Source organism: Medicago sativa, chromosome 4 (genome assembly GCF_051527215.1).
Source record: "Medicago sativa cultivar Bolivia chromosome 4, Bolivia_mono, whole genome shotgun sequence".
Taxonomy (NCBI): Eukaryota; Viridiplantae; Streptophyta; class Magnoliopsida; order Fabales; family Fabaceae; genus Medicago; species Medicago sativa.
Window position 1 is genome coordinate 99,026,168 of NC_140752.1, and position 11,837 is coordinate 99,038,004.

At 34.4% G+C, this 11,837-nt stretch overlaps 1 protein-coding gene and 6 non-coding genes across 7 annotated transcripts; all 7 read left to right on the forward strand.

The window, feature by feature from the left end:
* The first annotated feature begins 439 nt into the window (after positions 1-439).
* LOC146934556 (protein LIKE COV 1-like) lies at positions 440-6,004 on the forward strand. Its single transcript, XM_085706462.1, has 7 exons — positions 440-708; positions 1,246-1,298; positions 1,962-2,071; positions 2,382-2,549; positions 2,648-2,745; positions 4,934-5,060; positions 5,540-6,004. Exons 1-7 carry the CDS (start codon positions 562-564, stop codon positions 5,632-5,634), a joined length of 798 nt encoding a protein of 265 aa, XP_085562588.1. The 5' UTR covers positions 440-561; the 3' UTR covers positions 5,635-6,004.
* Positions 6,005-10,562: 4,558 nt separating this feature from the next.
* Positions 10,563-10,655, forward strand: LOC146934557 (small nucleolar RNA Z43). Its single transcript, XR_015009248.1, has one exon. It is a non-coding gene; the product is annotated as a small nucleolar RNA Z43 (small nucleolar RNA).
* Positions 10,656-10,843: 188 nt separating this feature from the next.
* LOC146934558 (small nucleolar RNA U83) lies at positions 10,844-10,925 on the forward strand. Its single transcript, XR_015009643.1, has one exon. It is a non-coding gene; the product is annotated as a small nucleolar RNA U83 (small nucleolar RNA).
* Positions 10,926-11,000: 75 nt separating this feature from the next.
* Positions 11,001-11,090, forward strand: LOC146934559 (small nucleolar RNA snR60/Z15/Z230/Z193/J17). The gene has a single exon (XR_015009255.1). It is a non-coding gene; the product is annotated as a small nucleolar RNA snR60/Z15/Z230/Z193/J17 (small nucleolar RNA).
* Positions 11,091-11,203: 113 nt separating this feature from the next.
* LOC146934560 (small nucleolar RNA snoR99) lies at positions 11,204-11,308 on the forward strand. The gene has a single exon (XR_015009269.1). It is a non-coding gene; the product is annotated as a small nucleolar RNA snoR99 (small nucleolar RNA).
* Positions 11,309-11,344: 36 nt separating this feature from the next.
* On the forward strand, positions 11,345-11,465 carry LOC146934561 (small nucleolar RNA SNORD14). Its single transcript, XR_015008525.1, has one exon. It is a non-coding gene; the product is annotated as a small nucleolar RNA SNORD14 (small nucleolar RNA).
* Positions 11,466-11,553: 88 nt separating this feature from the next.
* On the forward strand, positions 11,554-11,675 carry LOC146934562 (small nucleolar RNA SNORD14). Its single transcript, XR_015008638.1, has one exon. It is a non-coding gene; the product is annotated as a small nucleolar RNA SNORD14 (small nucleolar RNA).
* Positions 11,676-11,837: the final 162 nt, after the last annotated feature.

An 11,837-nucleotide genomic window follows, 5' to 3' on the forward strand; every position in this document is an offset into this window, starting at 1 on the left:
GTTTTTTTTTAAAATAAGTTTTTTTTTTAGGAAATATAGTTAAAATGTTAAACTTTTGTTTAGATTAAAATAAGTTTTTTTTTAACTATATCTTTTAAAATAAGTTTTTTTTTTTAGGAAATATAGTTAAAATGTTAAACTTTTGTTTAGATTAAAATAAGTTTTTTTTAACTATATTTAAAATGTTAAACTTTTGTTTAGATTTTGGTGGTGGCCGGGATTCGAACCCCGGACCTGCTTTAAAATGTTAAACTTTTGTTTAGATTTTGGTGGTGGCCGGGATTCGAACCCCGGACCTGCATATTTTATGTATTTGTCCCTACTAATTGAGCTAAGCTCACGAGGACAAACATTTGTTTAGATTAAAATAAAATAAATAATTCACATCACTCAAAAAAAAATCACATAAATATTAATTAAAATAAACAAAAAAAGAGAGAAAAGAATTAGAGAGTGGTTTTGAAAAATTTATCATTTCTGCAATTCTTCCACGGCGTAGAATACAAATTATTCACATATCAAGATTTCTAAACGACGTCGTAACTGATAATTCCTCCGGCGATGGTTGACGACAAATCTCCGTCGACGGTAATCGGCAACAGAGACAGAGATCGAGAGCTTCTCATCCCCGTCGCTAATTCCGGCGACGATACCGATGCCTCCAGACCATTGGCTTCATCCTCTTCGATGCATCATAGCGGCCGCGAGGTACTTTAGGGTTTTAATTGTTCATTGTTTAATTTGAAGCATTTGATTAATCTCAGTTTTATGCGTGCTTGCATTGAATTTGTTAGTCTCTGGAATTTCTTTAACTTGAATTGTTACTAATTTTAGGGATTTATGTTAACTGGATGAACTTCTTAATTAAACTATTAAAATAATTAAACTACTAGTCCAATTAAGGGCATAAAAGCTAATTTTTTATTACCTTTTTTTATAAGCATACCAAATTTAAATTGTCCAAATATTTTCCTTTTTCTTCTTTATCATTCAAATATTTTTACCGGGTCTGTTTTTCTGTTAAATAAATACTTGATTAATAGAATTTTTGCAAAACTGATATTGAAGCTAATTATAGCAACAGCACAAGCTAGACCTTTGATTCGTCAAAAAAAACAAAAAACCGGAGCTTTGAATTTGCATGAAATTCAATGGGTTTCAGTGAAATTTAATTCACTGACTATGCATCTGAATTAAATTATCTGTCTGACATTTGGCTATGTGATTTTTTCTGTTGATTTGTAGACTTTTTCCAAAGTTGTTCAGAGCTGGGCATCAAAAAAATTCATGACTGGATGGTGCGTATCACTTTACTCAACCCAATATCTTGCTGTGTGCATTCATACTCAAACTAGTGCCACGTGTCATATATGTTGCCTTCTTGTTGTATGGATGTCTGTGTCTTGAATAACAAAGTTAACACTTAAGATTCTCATAGTTGTATTTATGAAACCATTTGCTAGTAATATATTCAAAGTGGTACTCCTTGTTAAATGGGGAAGGGGGATCCTAATTGAACAAAACCTTTGAGTTCTAGATTATAAATCTCCATATAGCTTATTCAATTTTGTGACATACTGACCAAAGAAAAATATAGAAATATTTTCGTCATTATCTCTATCACTGGTTTTAGAAGGGTGAGGCAATGGAGAAGTAGTGATCAGGATGATATGTTCTTACACAATAAATCACTAATCAATGGAGAAGTAGACAACTTTTTAAAGGATTAACTATTTGTAAGCTAAAGACAACTTATGAAAATAAATTACCTGAAGGAGTTTATGAAAATAAGCTGAAAACGTCTTACACAATACGATAAATAAGTTATTTCAAACGCCCCCAAACCTGATATGTGCATTATTACCTATAAAATGGCAGTAGCAGCTGAATGTTATGAATTCTTTGTTAATATGTCATGTTTAATTAGTTGATAGGTCTTTTTTTTGTTTTTTTTTTTGAAGTGTCATTCTTCTTCCAATTGCAATCACCTTCTACATAACATGGTGGTTCATTCATTTCGTGGATGGATTTTTTTCTCCAATCTATGCTCAACTTGGAATCGACATCTTTGGTAAGTGCTTCTATTTTATGGTACTTCCCTTTACACCTTTACTATTTCCCACATAAGGTCAGTATTATGGCTATTCAATTTTATTGGATGGATCAAATATTCCAGTGCTACATTCATATTATTTGGGTTTTGCTATTTTTTGTTTTTGGGGATTATTGGAAGTAGTATTGTGCAATAGAGCTTCCAAAGAAATACAAATTTCTACATGGAAAATATGTTATTGGCTTTTGTTGTCTGTCTCTAACCCATTAGGCCATGGTAGCATTATACATGTTGATTGTTGAAGTAATTGCTAACACTCCTTGGCCAGGTCTTGGATTCATAACTTCCATAACCTTCATCTTCTTGGTTGGGGTTTTCATGTCATCATGGCTGGGTGCATCTGTCCTGGGACTTGGGGAGTGGTTTATCAAGCGAATGCCTCTTGTTCGTCATATCTATAATGCCTCTAAGCAAATTAGTGCTGCTATATCACCAGGTGTGTTTGCAAAACATCATTTTCTATAACATCTTACACTTTATTGTGTTGTTATTGTTGGGCTAGAACTGTTTACGTTAACATATGTATTGCCACAGATCAAAATTCACAAGCCTTCAAAGAAGTAGCTATCATTCGACATCCACGTGTTGGTGAATATGCATTTGGATTCATTACCTCATCCGTTGTCCTTCAGGTTTCTGAAAATTTTCTACATTTGGCAGCTTATAAGTTTAGATTTTTTTTTTCTTCATAATGACTTAAATTTGGTATTTCGCTGTTTTCGTATGAATGTCATGGTGTTTGTTAATTGTTACTTAATGCTCATAGTCAAACAATGAGCCAAGTTCTGGATCGTGCAGAAAAAAGCCTAACATATGGCTTGTGCACTCTAGGAGAAACAGGAAAATAATAGAGAAGAAATAGTAATATGGTAGTAAGTAATTTTAAATTTTGTAGCAGGGCAGTTATATAATAGAACAATCCTGTATCAGTTTTTTTTTTGTTTTTTGAAGAAGCTAAATTAGTCCACTCAAATTGACACCGGAGAGAATCGAACCTGAGACCTCGAGGAGGAGCATACTCCCAGGTCCCAAGCCAATACCATCAGGCAAACCCAAGTGGGTTCCTGTATCAGTTATTTAATTGTATGTGGTTTAGTTATTTGAAGGATCTGTATCAGTTTCTGGTATGCATTCTGTTTTTCCTTTGTGTAACGCTAAGAATCGGTTTCTCAAAGGACAGCCTTGGCTCTAAAACTGGTCGGGAAGTTCAACAATTGTGATAGAAAATCCCTTGGTGATTTAGTTAGTGAGGACCGGAATAATTAGAGAAATAAGGCGTGTTGCGTATAAATAAGATGTGGGTGGAGAGAGAGATGTCTAGTCATTTGTCGAAGAATTGGGGCCTTTGGCTGTTGGGAGGTTTATCGACCCTCAAAGTTTTGCAATGATCTATCTCTGTAATTGGGGTTTATCCCTATCAATTGTTATAAGAGTTCTTGATCTTGGGCACCAAAATTCATGGTGCAAAAAGGAAAGGGAAGGATGTTTGGAAGGCTTGGATAAAGGGTCTGAGGCGAAAAGTAGAAATGTGGAGAGTTTATTTTAAGGGGAAATGGAGAGTTTTTGCTCATAGTCAGCCGGAACTGCAAGATGCTCGGACGACGATAATTGAAGGGATGCTATGAAAGTTTAATATCAGGAAGCATTGAGACAGGAAGGTTGTTTGATCAAAACTCACAGGGAAAATTGTCAAAATGAAGGAGGGAGCAAGGAATACCAAGCCGAGTTGAGGAGGCATATGGATCGATTAATAAGCTTGAAATGTATATTGGTCCTGTTAGTTTAGACTAGAGTCCATTAGGTTTTATATATATTCTCTAGTAACCTTTTGTAATGTTAAGCTAATGGTATTCTATTGAAACCCTAGCCGTCATTGTTCCTGTTCTCTGTTTTTCTATTTTGTATATGTATTGTTAACAGAAGGGTTATGTAATTGTTGGTCTTAAGGATGTGCTCCAAGTTGTTATCAACTAGAGGTTTTCTCTCCCAATCCGACTTTGAGTATCGACCAAGACTACTTTAAGGAATCTTGCGTTCCTAATCCACCTTTTATCAAGGAATTCTGATAGAAATATGAGCTCTATGCAAAAACTTTAAGGAGTATTTACCAAAACTACTTGAAAGGAATTCTCTGGAAAGGGTTGAAGGAGGAAATTGAGGTGGAGTTGAAGTTGTAGAATTTGGTTGAGTGAATTGATGGACTACGTCATAGGCTAGAAGAATCAGATCATTGATTTTGTAGGGGCAAGCTGGGTGATTCGGGGAGGGGAAGGTGATGGTGGAAATGGTTGAAATGGAAGTGCTTCACTAATTTGATAAATAAGACTTGTTACCTTCGGATTTTAGGCATAGAGAGGTTTGCAAGCTCTCAATGTTCTGAAGTGCTCTCTCTGCAATTGGAGTTTATCCCTGTTTCATTCTAATAAATTACCAGTTTCCATTCATTATTGTATGTGTAATCTTCATGTGGAGTGCAATGAAGTTTGTGTTAAACCCTATGAGTATCATTACATTAGTGTCTCCCTTATACAGTAATCCTGGTTGTTTTCTGATGGACATGTGCCATTATATATGATTTTTCTTTGGGAGTCTTTGGACTTAAAGGATAGTGCTGTATTTAACAGTAAGTTTCCACTTTTCTGAATCCTCGTTCAAATTGCTTGTAATCAATAGTTTGGAGTCATGGATTTATATAGATAAGCATTTGATGTATTGTATTTGACAAACAGGTTTAGTTTTAATTAATGAAGATTTCTGCAAATTGTCGCAACTTTGAATAACTTGTTGAGTTTAACTAAATTATTTATACAACTTTTTCAGAGTTACTCTGGAGATGAGGAGTTATGCTGTGTCTACGTTCCCACAAACCATCTTTATATCGGTGATATTTTTCTTGTAAACACCAAGGATGTCATTAGGCCTACCTTATCCGTCCGCGAAGGAATTGGTGAGTTGTCTAGTTTTTATACTTACTCATAGTCTTGAATATTTTATGGAAGGAACCACAGGCTAATGATAATTACTTTGCACTTTGTTAATGTTCTGAAGATGGTCTCTTTTTTATGAGTGAACTAATTTCTCGAGCTTCCTTTGCTAATTCGGTTGATGCGGTAAAATTTGAACCAAGATTTGTTTGGTCTTACTGATTTAGAATTGGGGGATAATGATAGAAAAGACTTGTACTTCGCTCACACTTTTTTCATACTTTTTCAAATCAGTACTAGACACTCAAACCCTGTTGCAATATTTTATGAACATACAATTTCTTTGAATGCCTCAGTATGTGTTACTGGTGCACTTTATGTTGCAAGCAATAACTATTTGTGAATGTTTGTGGACATTCTAAATGGCAAAGTAACTAAACGATATAGTTGAACTCATTCCAGTATACTTTTAACATTTGCTATGTTTTGCTATGATTTGCAGAAATTGTTGTTTCTGGAGGCATGTCAATGCCACAGATCCTATCGACGCTTGAATCACGTGTTCCAGCTCAAATAAGTAGACCTGATAGAAGATGAAAGCAAAAGTATAGTAGTTATTCATTGAGCAGCTTATGTTGTTTTATATGGAGCCATCAGAATGGCAATGCAACCAACTTGTGTTGCGAATGCAGGCATTTAATTTACATTGTTGATTTATGAGCAAATGTTAGATTCTGATGGTTAGTGTAACATTCATTTGTGTAATAGAAATATAGGAATTAGAGATTGTTTGGAAATATAGTTTGGAAGTACAGACTTACCACGTTCTACTGTGGCAGGAGTCCCAAATGTTATGCATGTGCATATTATTATGGTGGTGATCTCCTGTTGTTATAGCAATTCAATTTTGTAGTACTGATCACTTGCTAACACCTTAATTTATGTTGTTTCTGTGTGGTTTACAATACATTAGGCGACCAACATATTCAATTATTACATCCTCATTTGTTTGAGTCAAAAAAAGAAAAACAACTTAGATTAAATTTGCATAGATTTTTTAAGTCTGCATGAGGAAGCTAGTTTCTCGTAATTAAGGTAGCAATCACGACCTTTGCTTGGAGGTTTATACCTATACATATCTTGTGTCTTATGACTCTTCAAACATGATTGTCTTGGTCGATGGAGACTTGTGGTTCCAAGTGACATGTTAAGTTATTAAGATAATGATATTTTAATGTCCAGCAATGTCATGTTATAAAAAAGTGTGGCTTAGAACATGTAACATAAACATTTCTAGAAAGAAAAAAAAGGATAATGTTGATAACAGAAAATTTAGAGGGACCAACGTTTGAAGAAATTTTTTAGAGAGACTAAAAATAAAAATTAGTATATATGGAAGGATCAAAAACATATTTAACCAAAACGGTTTCTCAAAAATACTTATACTAATAGATGTTAAATGAACATGTGGTATTATTCTACATGAACTTTAGGCTTGTCACATCAAAATTTACATACATTAATTCCAAGTCTGTGAAGCATGAAGAAAGAAGATTTGAAGCAAAGAGGAGCTGATTGAGTTAGGGTTCAAGTGAAGAGGATAATTGAGGAAAGAAAACTAAGAGCAAATAATTAGAGAAATGGAGCATTAGAGCTTGGAGTATAATCATTGCAACATAGAGCATTAAGCAATTGAAGGTGTTTTTACCACAAACTTGTCAATTGCCATTTTTTTTAATATAATAAAACCAATATATTTTTTGTATTAATAAACTGTAGTAAAAAAGATGAAAAAGTTTTTGCCAAAAATAGGGTGGGTGAGTGTTTGAACCCCATCTTAGTGGTATTAGCAACATGTCAAGAATTTTGCTCTCCACCCAGCACGTTTTGCTCGCACCCTGCAAGCGTACCAAAAATGTCCTTGCGCAAGTTAACTTGCGCAAGTGTTAATTTCTGCGCAAGTTAACTAACGCTACGTGAGTTAACATGCGCAGCGTTAGTTAACTCACGTGGCGTGTTGTCTTAAGCATGCAGACCACCTCATTTCCTCATTTCTCATCTAGAATCTCAAAAATCTCTCTCAAATCACCCAACTCCAAAATTCCTTCAAGTTCAAATCAAACAACACTCCAATAACAAGTAAGTTCTCATGATCAAACACCATTAACCTTTTATGTTTGCATGTTAGATTTTTTCTCTTAAATTATAAATTTTTTAGATTTAGAGTTTGTTTAAATTTTGGTGTTTTAACTAGGAAATCATACAACTTTAGCATGTAAATGACTTGTGTTGCTTAAATGTTTAGATGTTTGCATGTTTATGTTGATTTTTTTAGAATTAGGGTTTGTTTAAATTTTGATTTTTTTTTGCAAGATATGCTACAATGTTACATGCAAATGAGTAATATTGCTTAATTATTTAGATGTTTGCATGTTTATGTTGTAGTTATCATTTTTAGGGTTTATGTATAATATGCACACCAAGTGTTTGATTAAATGTTTGAATGAGTTTTTCATTGATTATTTTTAATTTCTATGTGCGTAGATTTGAAACAATGGCCGGGTGGATCGACGTTCATGCAACATTCAACGGCGGAGAACCTCAGAGGTTGAAGGTTCGGTGCCTTGATGTAACGCTAAGAGATCTCAAGGATCAACTGAATGAATTCAACCAAGGAGTCAACCTAATAGACACAAGGAGGGTGCAAAATGTTCGATATAAACGTCCAAATCTCGACGAGGGGAGCGTATCATTCACTTGGGTGGAGTTAAAGAACGACGAAAACGTGACGAGCATGTTTTGGGAGCACACCAAGTTCCAGTGGATCGATATGCGGGTGACGTTGCTGAGATCAACTGAAGATATCATCAACAGCTTGATTCCGCCAGAAGATCGTCATTAGTTAGGGTAAGGTGCATTCCAACTACAACAATTGTCTCACCTCTGAAATGGGGTGATTCAAACTTGCCAAACGGCTAAGACTCAAACATTTCGCTGGGCATTAATGTTTTTCCTTTGAAAAGATTAAATTTTTGTTAGGCTTGCTTAGATGATGGTATTAAGTGTCAAGGAATGGACCTCATTTCGTTGGCACTTGAATACCATCATCTAAATCAAGCCTGGCAAAAATTTATTCATTTCAAAGGAAAGCATGAATGCCCAGCAAAATGCTTGAGTCCTGTTGTTCGGCAAGTTTGAATTTACCCCATTTCAGAGGTAAGACAATTGTTGTAGTTGGAATGCACATTCCAACTACAACAATTGTCTTACTCTGGATGGGGTAATTCAAACTAGTTAAATGGCAGGACACCGACATTCAATCGGGAGTGTTTTTATTCCATTCTAAATGTTAATTTCTGGTTGGCTTCGTTTAAATGATGGTATCGAAGTGTCAAGGTCTGAACCTCATTCCGTTGGCACTTAGATACTATCATTTAAAACCATGACCAACCAGAATTTAACATTTGGAATGGAATAAAAACACTTCTGGACGAATGCCGGAGTCCTGCTTTTTAGCTAGTTTGAATTGACCCCATTCAGAGGTAAGATAATTGTTGTAGTTGGAAGGTACATTTCCGAATGTTATGTAATGATAGTTGACGTACATGTCTTTTACGTAATGTAATGTAATGATACCACAATGTAATGTAACGTAGATGAAATTATATCTAAATAAAATTGTATAAGAATTAATGTTGTGTACTTATCGAATTTATTTATTCAATACGCCATTTTTATTTGAATTAATGTTGTGTACTTATTATAATTTACTTATTTGATACGCAATATTTATTTGAATTCACGCTATCGCAATATTTATTTGAATTCACGCTGTCGTAATATTTATTCGAATTCACGCACTCGCAATATTTATTCGAATTCACGCACTCGCAATATTTATTCGAATTTTATTCAAATTTATTTTATTGACTTTATTCTTCTAATTTATTTTTTTTACTTTATTAGAAAAAATATATTGCGTTAATTAAGTCACACTGCGTGACTTAACTAACGCACCATATAAGTTGTGCGTGACTTAAGTCACGCACGTTATAAGCTCTGCGCAAGTTAACTTGCGTAAGTTGGCCGGTTCTAAAAACTGAAGCACAAACGTTTCTTGGACGGTAGTCAATGGTCTTCAATGGTTTTTGCACGTTTTCCTTCACATTTGACCACGTTTTTTGACTCATTAATTGCTATATACCTAATACCCCCTATAAAAACCCTCACATACTTCCTCTTTTCCTCACATTTTCTCATCCCACTCCCCCCCTTCTTTCTCTTCTTCTTGTTCTTCTTCTTTGTTTCTTATTAGTTTCTAGGGTGGTTATACCGCTTTAGGTATATACCAGTGGCTTATGGGAGAAGTAGTGGTCGGTCCGGTCGGGAAAAGGGCATCTTGATGTCGTTTTCCCCAGGGCTGATCATTATTTTCCCCATGAGCTATTTGGCATATACCGAAGAGGGTATCAAATAAGTTTTGACCTCAAGAGGGCATAAAAAAACGAAGTAAAAATCAGTCTTATTTGCGCGACTTAACTCGCGTATTGCGTGACTAAAGTCACGCATAAATACAACGTGCGTTAGTTAAGTCACGTTGCGTGACTTAACTTGCGCAAGGGTATTTTTGGTACGCTTGCAGAGTGCGAGCAAAACGTGCTGGGTGGAGAGCAAAATTCACATGTCAAATGATCTTTTGCTCTTCTCCATATAAGCGGATTTTGATTCCCTGTCCATATTTTTTTTTTGTTGTTAGGATTTCAAGTTTACAATTAAAGATTTTTTTTCTCGCAAAAAAATTAAAAGATTTTTTTTTAGACCTTTGTGACATTTTATTGTACAAAATAAATGATAAATGATGTGATAAACAGGTAGATCGAACTTCATCTAAAATAACGAGGGGCGAAAATACTTTTAATTTTATGTTTTTGTTGCCATAAATTACAAGTTGTAATCACATTTTCTTTTTTTACATCGAAAACAAATTGCTGAAAATCGCTTTATGCAAGAGACACTCATGATTAAAAGTATAATTTTTTTTTTTGTGATCAAGGTTTGAACCCCAAACTTTACATATAATATGCATTGTCCTTGGATAAGCTCACGATAACGATTAAAAATGCATTTAACAATCATAGACATTTTTTTTTTTTTTTTGGGTTACTAGACATTATTTTAAACAGACTAACGACCACTTCAAAAAAACTATATTTAATTGGTAAAAGAACTAGGTTATCTATGGACTTGAATGGTGGCGCAGGTTAAGCAAAGGCGCACCATCCGCACATTCTAGAAATGAGTTACACGTGTCTACAATTTCACACTCAAAACCCTAGCTCACGCTCCCAGCACTCTTTATAAGCACCTCGATACTCCCTTTGCCATTGTATCACAGTAACGACTAGGGTTTATCGCCGCAACTCCATGTTTTCTAGTTGTGTTCTTCTCGCATGTTCTTTACTTGTTTTCATTACTGTTCAATTTAAATTTTAGTTATTGTTTGATGTAAAATTGAATTTGAAAGAGGACGGTGACGATTGTGATTAGGTCTCGTTCGTCGTAATGGCCAATTGGCCTTGCCGACCATCCTGTTATATCACCACCCATATTCTGAGTCCTTTATTCTTTTCAATTTAGGTTTTTCGTTTTTCTTTTATTTTTTGAAATTATTTTTCAATTGGCCGATGATTAAAATAATTAATAGACAAGCATATGTCTGAATTAATTCATGTGGAAAATTCTAATCTTCTCTATGAGGCCATTATTTGAATCATAAATTGCTTATAGATCTAGTTTTGTTCTGTTCTTCCAATGATGAGATCGATGGAAAATGTGTTAGGGTATGAACATTGATGATTACTATACCATACTGCCTTCCTTCTGAGGAATAATTTTATTGTTTTATTTAATTTTGTTGTAATCTCTATGTTAGTATTATTAAGTTTAATATCTTTGATTGGTTGGAGAGTCATATGATGATGAATAGCATAGTTCAAATGATCTATTCATGATTAAACAAAACTTTAGTCTTTCGCTCCTATCTGATGACTCTTTCATATCAACCAGCCACATAGTTTGTATTAATAACTTTGTATTGTTAAAGTGGATCTGTATTTATTTGCAGTTTTTAGGGACTGTTCGTCTGCCCTGTAAGCATTATTTCCGATTGCTTATGGGAAGAAGGAGTTCCTTATATGCAAGTTATCCATCTGCTTCACTTTGTCAGCTCTGTTATTTTATATTTTGCTGATCATTTTAGGATGGAAAAGTATATTTGTTTGCTTTTACATTATTTTTATAATAATGTCGTCTGTGATGATAACATTAAGGCTGTTTCTCAAAACATTCGCAGTGGCCGCCTAAGAACTTTCGCCTTCGCCAGGCTTGAGAGTTAATGCTGCTTTATCCTTCCTTGGATGTCTGAGACGACACTTATTTTTTTTTTTTTATTGTTTTGTTTTAGTAATTATTAGTGTTGTGTTTTGTTTATGTAATTGTTTAAGTTTATTTTGAATCATTCAATGATGACAATCCTAAGGCTTGTTTCTCAAAACATTCGCAGTGGCCGCCTAAGAGCTTTCGCCTTCGCCAGGCTTGAGAGCTAATGCTGCTTTATCCTTCCTTGGATGTCTGAGTTTATGTGTAGAAAATTCAGTATTTTGTTTTTGTTGGAGTTTATATGCTTGTTACAAGTTTTTCTTGTCTTTGATTGTGCTGATTTATTTGCAATTAATAACTTTTGTAAACGTAGATGCTTCTACTAATAGAGTTTGTTCTTTTTGTTTGCATATTCCGTTAGG